The sequence below is a fragment of the Barbus barbus genome (genome assembly GCF_936440315.1).
Source record: "Barbus barbus genome assembly, chromosome: 29".
In the NCBI taxonomy this organism is placed as follows: Eukaryota; Metazoa; Chordata; class Actinopteri; order Cypriniformes; family Cyprinidae; genus Barbus; species Barbus barbus.
In genome coordinates this window covers 22803780-22817066 of record NC_136757.1, presented here as the reverse complement: position 1 = coordinate 22817066, position 13287 = coordinate 22803780, and the positions used below count along the sequence as shown (strand labels likewise).

General features: G+C 36.1%; 1 protein-coding gene across 1 annotated transcript in view; it reads left to right on the top strand.

The window, feature by feature from the left end:
• The window catches only part of LOC306848847 (voltage-dependent R-type calcium channel subunit alpha-1E-like), a gene marked incomplete at both ends in the record, with an annotated part of 129289 nt that overhangs the window by 85796 nt on the left and 30206 nt on the right, over window positions 1–13287 (top strand). The window contains 13 exons of the mRNA XM_079383596.1: window positions 562–651; window positions 844–1053; window positions 1161–1273; window positions 3360–3472; window positions 3620–3751; window positions 4111–4180; window positions 4609–4726; window positions 5115–5182; window positions 5269–5360; window positions 9878–10708; window positions 11728–11990; window positions 12914–13022; window positions 13122–13251. Coding sequence (XP_079239722.1) covers window positions 562–651; window positions 844–1053; window positions 1161–1273; window positions 3360–3472; window positions 3620–3751; window positions 4111–4180; window positions 4609–4726; window positions 5115–5182; window positions 5269–5360; window positions 9878–10708; window positions 11728–11990; window positions 12914–13022; window positions 13122–13251 — 2339 coding nt within the window. The remainder of the gene's footprint in view (window positions 1–561; window positions 652–843; window positions 1054–1160; window positions 1274–3359; window positions 3473–3619; window positions 3752–4110; window positions 4181–4608; window positions 4727–5114; window positions 5183–5268; window positions 5361–9877; window positions 10709–11727; window positions 11991–12913; window positions 13023–13121; window positions 13252–13287) is intronic.

Genomic DNA, 13287 nt, shown 5'->3' with positions numbered 1-13287 from the left:
GAAGTAAATTATTACAACGGGGTGATAGCTGTACATTTGTCATATCATGTCCTAAGCTGGCTGCAGTTTTCAGTGATACATAGCCTAGTTTCTCTGTAGGCAATTTAAAGCATAAATTCTGCAGGACTCTACAAAATCAAAGCCAACCAAAACACATTGGAAATTAGCCACCCTGACACATTTTACATTACATTTCATGCATTATTTACGTGCATTGTCCCTGATTAAATAATGATTAAATAAACAAATAAATACAAATAAAAAATGTATACATAGATTTTTGGAACGTGATAAACATATTTGGAGTTACCAAAAATGTGAATTTATTTATTTATTTATAATTGGGAACATGTAATACAATCATTTCTGACACGACATGGGCAGGGCTATCCAGCATGACATGACCAAAATGCAAATTAAGTGTCTGTCAATGTTTTATAACCCGTATATGCTTTTATTTCTTACAGTTTGGGTTTATATATCTGTTATTTGTTTTGTCTGAAATAAAATAAATATAATAAGATAAGATAATGAGATAAATTACTTTGTATGTGTTCTCAGTGCTAAAAAGAGCCACCACTATAAAGAGAAGAGGGGGGGATGATGTTCGGAGAGCTCCAGAGGAACAGTATGCTGACATATCGTCTGTAGGTGAGTGGTTTCCTCCCCCAAGTCTCCTTCATATCCTGTCTAGATGATGCTAAATATTTACCCACATGTCATTATATGCACATTTTCTGAATGTCATTCACATACAGCTGAAATAATCTCCTTATCCAAACAAGAAGTATACAAAAGTGGATCAAGTTGTTTTGCTTGTTCATAAATATTTTTGTCCATCAGGGATGCCATTGAACAGAGCCAGCATACGCAGTGCTAAAAGAGGACCAACGTCCTATTTCCGTCGGAAAGAACGCATGCTACGGATCTCCGTTCGCCGTATGGTGAAGACTCACACCTTCTACTCGACCGTTCTGAGTCTGGTGGCCCTCAACACTTTCTGTGTTGCCATCGTACACCACAAGCAGCCTCAGTGGTTGTCTAGTCTCCTTTGTAAGACCACACGCAAAATGAAAGTTTTCTCTCTATGGATATGCTGATGTCTCCATGTCATACATGATCAGTAGTCTTAACTTCAAAGGGATTCCTTTCTATTGCAGACTATGCAGAGTTCCTGTTTCTGGGCCTGTTTCTTACAGAGATGTTTCTCAAGATGTATGGACTCGGACCCAGACTCTATTTCCACTCCTCCTTCAACTGCTTTGATTTTGGGGTAAGTGTATTTCTGTCATGCTTCCCATAATATTCTTTGAAATGAAGATAGCACAACAGTGCAAGTGTCAAAGAGGATCAAGGTCACCCCAAATATGAGTGTTCATGACATTTTATATCAAAAAATATAAAAGCAGTGCAAAGAAATAAGAGCGGATGAAACGGTAAATCTAATTTGATCTTTTTTGAAGTTACGCTTCTCCACTCTGAGCACTATGAACATGTCTCTAATTTCTATGTAAATTTTAGGACCCAGCACTGAATATCAATATGTAGCTTTATTTAATTAAAATTCAGTTTTAGTTCTGGACTGTGTCAATATATAATGATTATCTATTGGCCAATCTTTAAATTAATCAGCACGTTTGTAGCTGGCCCTTTCCATGAATATAGATTTTTGAGTAATGAGTAAATCTCATTTTTTCTGTTTGAGAACTATAAAACTTGTTCGATCAAAAAACATCTGACATACAATTAATGTAACATGAAAAATAGCTGGTTTTAAGCACATCAAATATCTGTAGCCCACTTAAAAATTTAGATTTTTGCCTATATCAAAGTTAAAATTATTAGTCACAATGTGTCATGAATTTGTTGAATTGATATTGAATTTATTGTACAACAAAGATTTTGTATTGTGTGTATATATATATATATATATATATATTACATATGCTTATGTATACAGATAGATAGATAGATAGATAGATAGATAGATAGATAGATAGATAGATAGATAGATAGATAGATAGATAGATAGATAGATAGATAGATAGATAGATAGATAGATAGATATAGTGCCCTCCACTAATATTGGCACTTGATAAATATGAGCAAAGGCGGCTATTAAAATAAATCTGCATTGTTTATCCTTTTGATCTTTTACTCAAAACATTCACAAAAGGGCCAAATTCCCTTAATCATCCATCACAAGAAGTAAAAACCTAAGAATATAGGAAAATTCTCCTAGGGCTGCACGATATTGGAAAAAACTCACATTAGCGATATTTAGTTTTTCTGTGATATATATTGCGATATGAAAAAAAAAATCCCCAGATGACTTGAATAGCTCTATTTGGAAAAATAAAATAATTAATGATTGGGGTGATTTTGTAGGTGAGTAAATAAGCATAGGAAATAAAGAATAGAACAAAGTTTCAAGAACTGCTTTGTATTTTTAAGGCAAGTCTAACAGTATTGAGGTACAGAAATTGAATAATCAAATGTAAAATAACACTGCATAGTCTTCACTGTATAAATTAAATCTAATAAATCTGTGTTAAAGCTACAAAAGTGATTTCATGACATTCATGACACAGAAAGCAACAGGGACATTAAACTGCTGTTATTGTTATCCTCTTTCTTTCTCAATTGTTTACCTTCACCTAAAAAGTAAGCAACTGTGTTTACAAGGATACTTGCAGAGACATGCATTTTGACATAGTTTCGCGCATGTGTCATTTCAGGCACCAATAGACACGGAAGTGAATGGAATTTAGTGTTCAGTCTTCAGGCATTATAGGAGAAAACTCAGAGCTGTTACCCCAGGAAAGGGGCTTTGCAATAATTGGGTGCCAATAATTGTGGCCAACATGACCTAGAGAAAGCGTTTATTTCACAATGAGATTTTTCCCCCACTTTCAATTGTTTTACTTCAATGATAGGTTGGAATTTTGAAAATATTTTGAATGAAAGATAAAATGGATAAACAATGCATATTTATTTTCACAGCCACCTTTGCTCATATTTACCAAGAGTGCCAATATTAGTGGAGGGCACTGTACATACATATATACATAGATAGATATACGTTTCATTTACCTTTGTGTGGCGAAGTTTCATTGTTGAATTTCAATAGGAATCCATGCAAAATATTTCTCACCACAGATTTTGCTGCTTGGTTTGAAAGTGACATTTGTTGTACTGCATACATTGCTACACAACTGACAACAGACAATGGACCTTTTTACCTGTGAAATTTTGAAGAAATTTTGATAATGTGACTGTACAGAATTTTACTGTATATAGCTACTGATGTACATTGACAGCAGTGGCATATTTAAAAAAGTAAAATTCCTGAATTCCAGGTGATAGTGGGCAGCATTTTTGAGGTGCTCTGGGGGTTCTTCAGACCTGGCACATCCTTTGGGATCAGCGTTTTGCGTGCCTTGCGTTTGTTGAGAATTTTCAAGATCACAAAGTAAGTGCAAGCTTGCCTGGAATAACAACCTCTTGGGTTTGTTTGCTTCTTGCAGAGACAATAATCTATTTATTGACTTGTGATGTCTTTGCTCAGTTCTGGATGTCCCTATTTTGAACTCAGAGATTCTGTATTTATGTTGTTAAGGTACTGGGCATCCCTGAGGAACCTTGTTGTGTCTCTGATGAACTCCATGAAGTCTATTATCAGTTTGCTTTTTCTGCTTTTCCTCTTCATTGTGGTCTTTGCACTTCTGGGCATGCAGCTCTTTGGTGGAAGGTAATATCTTATCAGTCTAAGCACAGACATTGCCCGTAGACAGTTTTAAATTTGGATTTATGACTGAAAATGTCTGAATGCTACACCTGTAGTTATGAGCTGCTCTTTATGTCATTTGCAATAACAATGTTAAATCTTCAGCTTTCTTTAATCCTGACTCAACAATACCCATATCAAACATGGCATTAAATTTCATGCAAAAAAAAAGATGTTTAAAGTGGAATTATAACTCTATGTGACAGGTGTAGCAAGACAATAGAAAATAGATCAGGTTCAACTGGTTGGAGAATAGCAAATAATCTATTATTCAGTAACCTGGTCAGACACATTTTTAATAAAATGGCTTTTTTTCTTTACAGGTTCATCTTTGAAGACTACACACCCACTAATTTTGACACTTTTCCAGCAGCCATCATGACAGTGTTTCAAGTAAGATTTCACCCAGTTGTAGTCCGAGTATAATGCAAGAGTCCGGATGTTTCTTAGTGAAAAAAGGCTTAGAAGGAAGGCTAATTAATTAGACCAAGATTTAATTGCACAGATAGAGAGGAAATTAGGATCAGAGCGCAGAACAAAAACATACTTAGTCACAAAACATAATCTATCTTCCCTTTATAATGATGAAGAAAAAAAAAAAAACTTTTAGGCCCAAACAAAATTCTGGGGAATGAAATTTTGTAAAATATGTTATTGGTATCCCTTTTATTGGTAGCAGGAAGAATGATCAGATTAGCTGAAATATTTAATAGACAGACATGCAAGGGGAAGCATCTGTCAAATTATTCTGCTGAAATATGGGAAGCTGTCTATGAAGCTAGATTCCATGTGGGCTTGAAATAAGTTCAATGTGTTTCTAGATTCTTACTGGCGAGGACTGGAATGAAGTCATGTACAATGGCATCCGGTCTCAAGGTGGCGTAAAGTCAGGGATGTGGTCATCTGTCTACTTCATTGTTCTGACTCTTTTTGGAAATTGTATCCTACATTGACTCTTTCTCTATCCATGACCAGCAATATAGTCTGTGTGTGTCTGTGATATTCTTCAGGTTTTCACTAAAGGTCTTCATTCATTTTTAAGTCAACGTGAAATCAAAATTGACCTTATTTACTTTGTAATACACATTCCTTTTCTTTCTGTTCATGATTCTTCACTACAGTTTTCTCTGTTGTCTTTCAGCAAAATGTAACTTGCTTTTTGTAATTGCCTGACATTGCTAAGCTTATAAGATTAGTGCACGTTTACTTGAAACTCTATGCTGATTGCATAATACTGTATGTTGGGTTAAATCTGTCCTCCTTAGTTTTGGTGGTTATTGCTGTATAGCTCATTGTTTTGAGCCAAAATCCTTGACAAAATGGTCAGATACACTGCTCAACGTCTTCTTGGCTATCGCTGTTGACAATTTGGCCAATGCCCAAGAGCTCACAAAGGTATATCCAGCCAGGTTCTTTTAGCTTTATATGCTGAAAGATTTGTAAGGCAATTGTATAACGAAAAATGCCTTGCTGTTCCAAAGGATGAAGAGGAGGAGGAAGAGGCGTTTAATCAGAAACATGCCCTGCAGAAAGCCAAGGAGGTTGGGCCCATGTCCTCTTTCATGTCATCAGAGTAAGTAAACCAAGTACAGCCTTGCCTGCTCGTTCGCCCTCTCACAAGAGATGCTAACATACCAACTAACACTACTAACACCAGTCTTATGTCTAAGATATTTTAGTCTGGTTTCAGAGACAACTAAATTGGCATGTCTGCCAAGTATACCTGTAGGACTTTGCAGCTTCAGTACCTGGCCAGATTGGCCTATATGCACAAGCTAGTTTGAGTCTACAGGGATATTGCTGTATGGTTGCTAATGTAAACAGTTGAGAACCAAGTCTTTGCTTTTACAGATATGTCTTTCACTCTGTACTGTTTAAATCAAATGCTCCACAGTTACAGAAACAGTAAAGAAAAAGTATTACAACTTTAAGTGTTTTGCTTTCCCAGCTAGTTTGTGAGAGGTAGTTACTTGAGACCAACAAAATTATTTACCTTTGTTGAAGGTTGTACACAATGTTCTTTCGGTTGATTGCATAGGGATTTTTGGGGCTCTTTATTCTCGAAGCATAATAATTTGCTTCAAAATCAACAGCAAGTTGTCATAGCAACCGGCAAGCTTCCCAGTCTTTGCAGGGATGAGTCTATTATGTTGTCATAGAGATGACTTTGTTCCCATCAAAAAGAGAATTACAGAGTTTTGAATGCCTTTACACTGGTCAGCCTGGATATGTAGTCATATGTTATAACCTTTGCCAGAACAGAAGAGGCGTCCAGCTAGCCTAAATCTCAAAACATAAAGAGAATCTGATGGCTGAAAAGGGAGGTTAACCCACAGATAAAAGGCTCTATAACCGGAGTTTATACACACATGCATCTTTCTGTGATTTTGGGAATTTAACACTGCATGGATGTGTGATGTCAGACTCCTGGAGTTGAGCATGTGCAAGTTGGGATGACCAGTCATAGTGGGTCCTCAACGTTACAATCCAATCACTTTTACATCTCTTGATTGATCATAAATGCTTTAGAAGCTAATTTTTCCTTTTTTTCTTTTCATTGATAGCACAGTACATTTAGTGACTTGAGCGAGTTTTGGATGCTGAATTGAGAGCGGTTATATATCATGAAATTCCCCGTAAGCATGGATTCACCTTTGCTAACATGATATTTAATGCTGGAGGTGATATTTAGGGAGCTTTCTGAACCCATTACGTACTGTGACTAAAAGGGGAAAAAGTCAAGCGTGAAGTTTTCAGTCAAGAAATGTAAAAACAGGGTCCAAAATAACTTTTTGCTACACCTTTTTACCTATGGCAAGTGATATGAGAAAACCAATACATGACTGTGTATATATATATGACAATTAGGGATGTGACAATTCACTTAACTTACTATGCGATATGATTCGCAATATGATTCACAATACAATTTTCTCACAATGTTTTTTTTACAAAATGTAATTTAAGGCTAATTATAAATGAAAAGATGTCCTTTCATTATTTCTCAGACAAAATGCTGCACATTTATTTGTGAAATTTAAATCAGATAAACAAAAGAAATCTCTTCATATAAACACACTAAATGTTTGCTTGTGCCCATTTAATTTAAAATTAGAGGCGACCACTGCATTTTAATCACAGTCCAAAAAAGATCCTTCATACATGCTGCATGAGCAGTTTTTTTTTCTAAATTAGATTGTATAATTTCAAAATTTGACTTTAGCTTTGTAAAACTAATACATACCTGAACAAAACAAAAACAGCAGACGGGCTGAATGAGAGTGCAAATTCACTTTCTGACAGCAGTTGGCAATTATGGAACAGCAGTAATATAGCATTTCTTTGGTTACCGCTGTTAACAAAACAGTGCTGCGCTTATAAACCTTACCTTAATATGCATTATACAGAGGTAAGATGAAAAGAAAATACCATTTAAACTTTTCTGAAGACAGTTCTCAGCAGAGATACATTCATATAAACCCCAACCCCCAAATATATCGCAATACGTTTAACATTTCGACCAACTTAAATTGTCACTTATTTTTATATATTTTCAACTGGCTCGTTACATGCATTGTTACATCCCTAATGATGATTGATTTATTTAACTGTTTATCTTGCCTATAAGTGGCAAATAGCACAAACAGCATTATTTATAGTATCACGTACAAGATGAGTCAGTGTTCATCTTGCTGTGAATCTGCACCTGTCATGAATATGTTAAGCTACATTATGATTTTATTTCTATTATATTCATTTGGTGGATTAATGAGAGAAATATTGTGTTGCCACATGGAGTTCTGAAGAAAAAAATTAATCCCAGCCTCCTAGATAAACTTCTAATTGCACGTTTCCCACTGTGATTAAAATTTTTTGAGGATACGTGAGTTGTGTCAGATATTTTTACAAGATAGTTTATATCTTTCTCATTTGAATACATTCTTTTACATGTCTTGCATCATTCTTACAGTTTATGTTGAATTGCAACATAATACATAATTTCTTATAGTTGCTAGCCATTGGCAAATTTGATTTACTCAAATCCAGCTTTTATTCTCATTTGGTGCTTGGCAAGTGTTATATTTGGACCCTGGGAAAACATTTGTTGTAATATATATATTTATATACTTTTTTGGGCATGCTCGCAATTTGAAATAACAAATAACCAATGTTTGTGATGTGTGTCATTGTATAGAAAAGAGGCTTAACTGTCATTATTTAATGATGAGAGACTAATGTAATACATGTTTGCTGGACAATTACCGAAAACAAAGCCAAGCAAACAAGTTTCTGTATGAGGCAATGGAGGCCATGCCTTTGCCAGAATAAATTGGTATTATGTGAATACCACAGGGTCTCTTCTCTACTGCATTTTGGGAGATAATGTGAGAGCTGGTTGTCAGTGAACTCAGACTGGAAATTGTGGCCTGTGGCATTTGGATCTTGCATGTTTACTTCAAAGTTAAAAAAAAAAAGGCTGTTGCAGCATGTCCGAAACTGCTTGACGAGAACTGGGAAATGAATGCATGTCTTCAGTTAGCATGACAACTATGGACGTCATCCCTGGGAAATGCATATGTATGATCAGTTGAATACTAAAGAAATTAATCAGGGTGCTCTCTCTTTCTGATATTGTGTGCTTTTGCATATGGATTCCATTTATATATGTCTTATATCTGTGCCATGTTTCTTACTGTCTCAGCATTTCAAAATGTTCCAGAATACTGTATTTGTTGCTTCTTATCTAATATAATTACCATCATGTTGTCATGTGACGCTTTGCTGCCCTGCTACACAGCCCAAAACTTTTTTTTTTTAATTTTTAAAAAACTTTGTGTAACTTTAGTTTATAATCAGAAATAGTATAAATACATGTTAAATGTAAAAAAAAAAAAGAAAAAGATAATTGGCTTTAGCAGAGCTTTGAAATACAACTGAAAAACAGTAGCTATGTCTTGACTTTAGTCAATGACCTTTTTGGGCTGTGATGCTTGGCTTGTTTTGTCCTTGTTCTCGAAAGCACTAATGTCTTGTTTTCAACCAATCGCTCATTGATTACACGGACCTCACAAGAGTACAAGTACCAGTAAGTAATAGTCTGTTTATTTCAATTTTAATTCTAATTTCAGCACCGCCTAATTTATCTATCTGGGTGAAGCTTTCTGTTCCACCATCTCTATCAAATGTCTGATTTCACATTTTCAAGTCTGCTCTTTGGTTGGAATTTGATTTGTCAGTTTCCTGCAATGATATTTCCTGCACTCTTTTTTCTCTCCCCATTCTGAATCAACTCTATTTCCAGTTTCGCTGTTTCGTTTTTCACTTTGATATTGCAACACTAGTTGTTTTCCATCTCTGCTGTCGTTATAAGCTGGACTATGAATTCCAGTCAAACAAAAATACAAGGTCATGAAAACTAAATTAATGGACCCTTTCTACCACATGTTGCAGAGGACTTGTTAACAGCAGTCTCTTAAATATTTTGCCCACAGATACTTCAATTCTCATATTCAGCTACCCTGCTGACCTGACCAGTACACCTGGTCACCATGATGTTGTTTTTTTGATGACGGTGCCCTACATATTTCTTAACTAGTAAGATGTTCTTGGTGAACCAGCTGTCAACTGAATGGTCTAAGCCATTGAAATTCTAGATACATGTAGAAACCAAGCATTCAAACTGTAAAGGTAATGTTAAACTGACAGTAAATTATTCATTTTGATGGACCAAAAAAGCTCATGGTTGAAATAATAAATGTCAATGTTTAATTTTTAAGATTAATAAAACTTCAGATTAATTTTTATAAGCAAAACAAATTAACAAACAAAGAAACAATAAATCAATGAATAGATTTTGTTGATTATTTTTTTTTATTTTTATTTTTTTATATCACTTGATGTCCATTGTAATATAGAGTCCTGAAGCGAAACCAACTGAGAACCACTGGACCAAGTTGGTCTTTTCAGATGGGTAGAAAGGGTTTTGTTCTGCTCAGTGATAATTTAATGTAAAAATTTGTTGTGGCATGGCTGTTGAAACGTTTAGTTTGGCATCCAGTCTTATTGTGTGTCATTTCTCTTTTTCCTCAGGAGGAGGAGGAAGCCCTACCTGTACAGGAAGCGTGCAATTCACCGGAGCCGTGCGGCCTACTCCTTTGAGGATTCAGAGAGTCTGGCTGATGCTCGTCCACTCAATGCCTCTAACTCTTTCATGTCCAGGAGAGAGAGAAGGAGGAGATTGACCATGTCAGTTTGGGAGCAGAGGACCAGCCAGTTGCGCCGACACAGACAGATGTCCAGCCGTGAGATCCTTTTCAGCAGCCCGAGCGAGGAGCAGGATGGACCACCTGGCTGCCATCACCACAATAAGCCTGGAATATCTCCATCTAACAGCAAGCGCAGAGCCATAGAGACCACAACAACCACCAACATGCCAGAGGCTTCCTTAGAGCCACCTATGCCTTTGGACATGCCCGTGGATGAGCAAGCTCTGTCCATTTCTATTCCTGAACCCCCTTTAACTATTCCAATACCGGAGCCACCAATGCCTGCGGACATATCCCTCCCTGAACCCCCAGTGACGCTGAACCTACCCCTGACAGAGCCGTCTGAATCAAAGACCTCACCCGAGGGCACTCTGGACGTCAATAACCATTGCCCCAGACTAAATGGAAACAGGAGGCAGCGGGTGGTCCGTAAGTACAGGCCTACTGCGCAGGGAGACACGCTGACCGCTGATATGGGGCCCAGGCCCCGACGGCCACGCCACCGCGAACCTCACACAGATGCCAGGGGTAAAGATACACAACTAGGAGACGGTGGTGTTGACAGTAGAGAACAAAGGCCAGGGAATGAGGGAGATGAAAACGATTTAAAGAATGATGGAGAAATCAGTCCAGATGGCAGAGTGCTTGAACAGAGGTAGTTTGTTTAATTATTTCTTTTGATTTATATAATTGTATCAATTTATATACTTTATATACACAACTGTTCAAAAGATTGGGGACAGTATTTTATTTTTGTAAAGAAAGTAATACTTTTATTTAGCAAATGTGAATTAAATTGATCAAAAGATATTTATGATATTACAAAAATAATCTTTTCTTTTGATCTTTCTATTTATCAAAAAATCCTGAAAAATGGTGTATCATTGTTTCGACAAAAATATTAAGCAACACAACTGATATCAACATTGATAATAATAAGAAATGTTTCTTGAGCACCAAATCAGCATATTAGAATCATTTCTGTAGGATCATGTGACAATGAAGACTGGCGTAATGGCTGCTGTAAATTCAACATGTAAAACAAACATGAGCTTTGTGTCAAAGGGATAGTTCACCCAAAAAATGAAAATTCTGTCATTAATTACTCACCTTCCTGTCGTTCCAGAGCCGTAAGATCTTCATTCATCTTCAGAAGACAAATTAAGATATTTTTTATGAAATCCAAGAGCTTTCTGAGCTTGCAATTATTTTATCGATATCCTTACTACATTTCTGGGCCTTTACCATGGTAGTTGCATTCCTGTATATGCAGGGTCAGAAAGCTCTTAGATTTCATCAATAATATCTTAATTTTTGTTCCCAAGATGAATGAAGGTCTTAAGGGTTTGGATCGACATCAGAGTGAGTAATTAATGACAGAATTTTCATCTCTGGGTGAACTATTCCTTTAACCACAGATCATATTTTACTCGTAAATCAAAAGCTGCTGTTTCAAAAACCCATTAGAACTTTGTGAGGAAACTTGGAAAATTGGCCTTTCAGGTTGATCTTCAAATTGACATCATGACTGAACAGCTCTATTCACATAACTTCATGGTGACAGTTTGCATTAATTTCACATATACTTGTCTATTTTTTATGGCCAAGTACACAGTATTCTTTATTGGAAGACTGGAGAGAGAAATTCTGCTATTCATTTTTCCTCTTCCACAGGCAGAACAAACCAGACAACTCTGAATCATCAGAAACCAAACCAGCCAATTCCCCACGCAAAAACCCACCTCAGGACTCAGAACCTGCAACACTGCAGCTCACTGACAGCACTCTCCAGCAGTCCCCACAGGCAACTTTGAGTTCCGGCGAGACTGATAATAACAACCACAAATGCTTGAATCAGGATAAGTCCTCTCTCAACACCAGCATCATGATAGAGGTCACCGACACTCAGCCATCCATGGAACTGACCTCCATTGCGGGTTTGAGCATCCTTGCACCTCTGATAACCCTACTGATAAGACCAGTTAGACTGATTGTTGTTAGTTAGTACTGGATTGGTGCTGGTCTAGCTAGAGGAAGACAGCAGAACCAAGCTGTTCATTAGCAATGCCCATTAACATGCTCTTTTTGGTGAAGCTGTTTAGCAAAAGAAAATTTTGCTTGTCAAGCTACTTAAAAAATCCTAGTAGTAACACCATGACCAGCAATGCAGGTCCTCTCAGCAGGGAAAGTACACAAATATAAACTTATGTTATTTTATTCAAATTTCTTCTTATCAGTACGATACTTCACCTACACCACAAAACTGTCTTACAGAGATATGTGCTGTGATCTACTTATTAGACACATAGTCTTATGTTATGTTTCATAAAACTTTATAAATGAGTAAATCCTTAGGTTTGACTTGTGATTTTGACCCCAATGTATTTCTAATGCTCAAAAAGATTTTCGCAAATGAATAATTTCTCTTTTATATATTCCAATATATTCTATGGACAATCTATAATACTTAATGTAATAAATTGTTATAATAATATTATAGAAGTATATCTACATGATATATATCCTATGCAAAAGCTATATTAGTAATATTGTTCAACAAGCTCCCAGTTGTCTTCATTTAATGAGTCATCCTGAGTTGAATCAATATAAAAATAAAAATAAATTTGAGCTATTATATTTTTATTATAAATGATCTATAATGTCTTTAATATTTTATATTAAATAATATTGTTTTAATAATAGTATTATATATATATGTAATATCTATTTTTATTTTATCTAATTTTTGTGCAACAAACTCCTAGTTGTCTTCTTTTACTGAGTTATACTAAGATGAAATAACCATAAAAATTCATCATGTAAAAGCTCTCGATTTCTAATCTATACCTGGATTTTACAGGTAATAGTAAAGACGTGGAGGCCTCAAAGACAGAGAAAGAAGAGGAAACACCAGATGCACCAAAAGCCCCTCCTCCTATCAGCATGTTCATCTTCAAACCCAACAACCCGTAAGGCTGAATGTTTATAGAACCACAGCTATATTCTAGATTTTATGAATATTTTCTCATTTCATCTCTTACTCTTTCTATTTTACATCTCTTTCACAGGGTCCGCAGGGCCTGCCACTATATTGTCAATCTTCGTTATTTCGAGATGTCAATCCTTCTTGTGATTGCCGCCAGCAGTATTGCCTTGGCTGCTGAAGACCCTGTCAACACTAATTCGGGCAGGAACAAAGTAAGAATTCCCCTCCACCGCCATGTCTCCATTTTT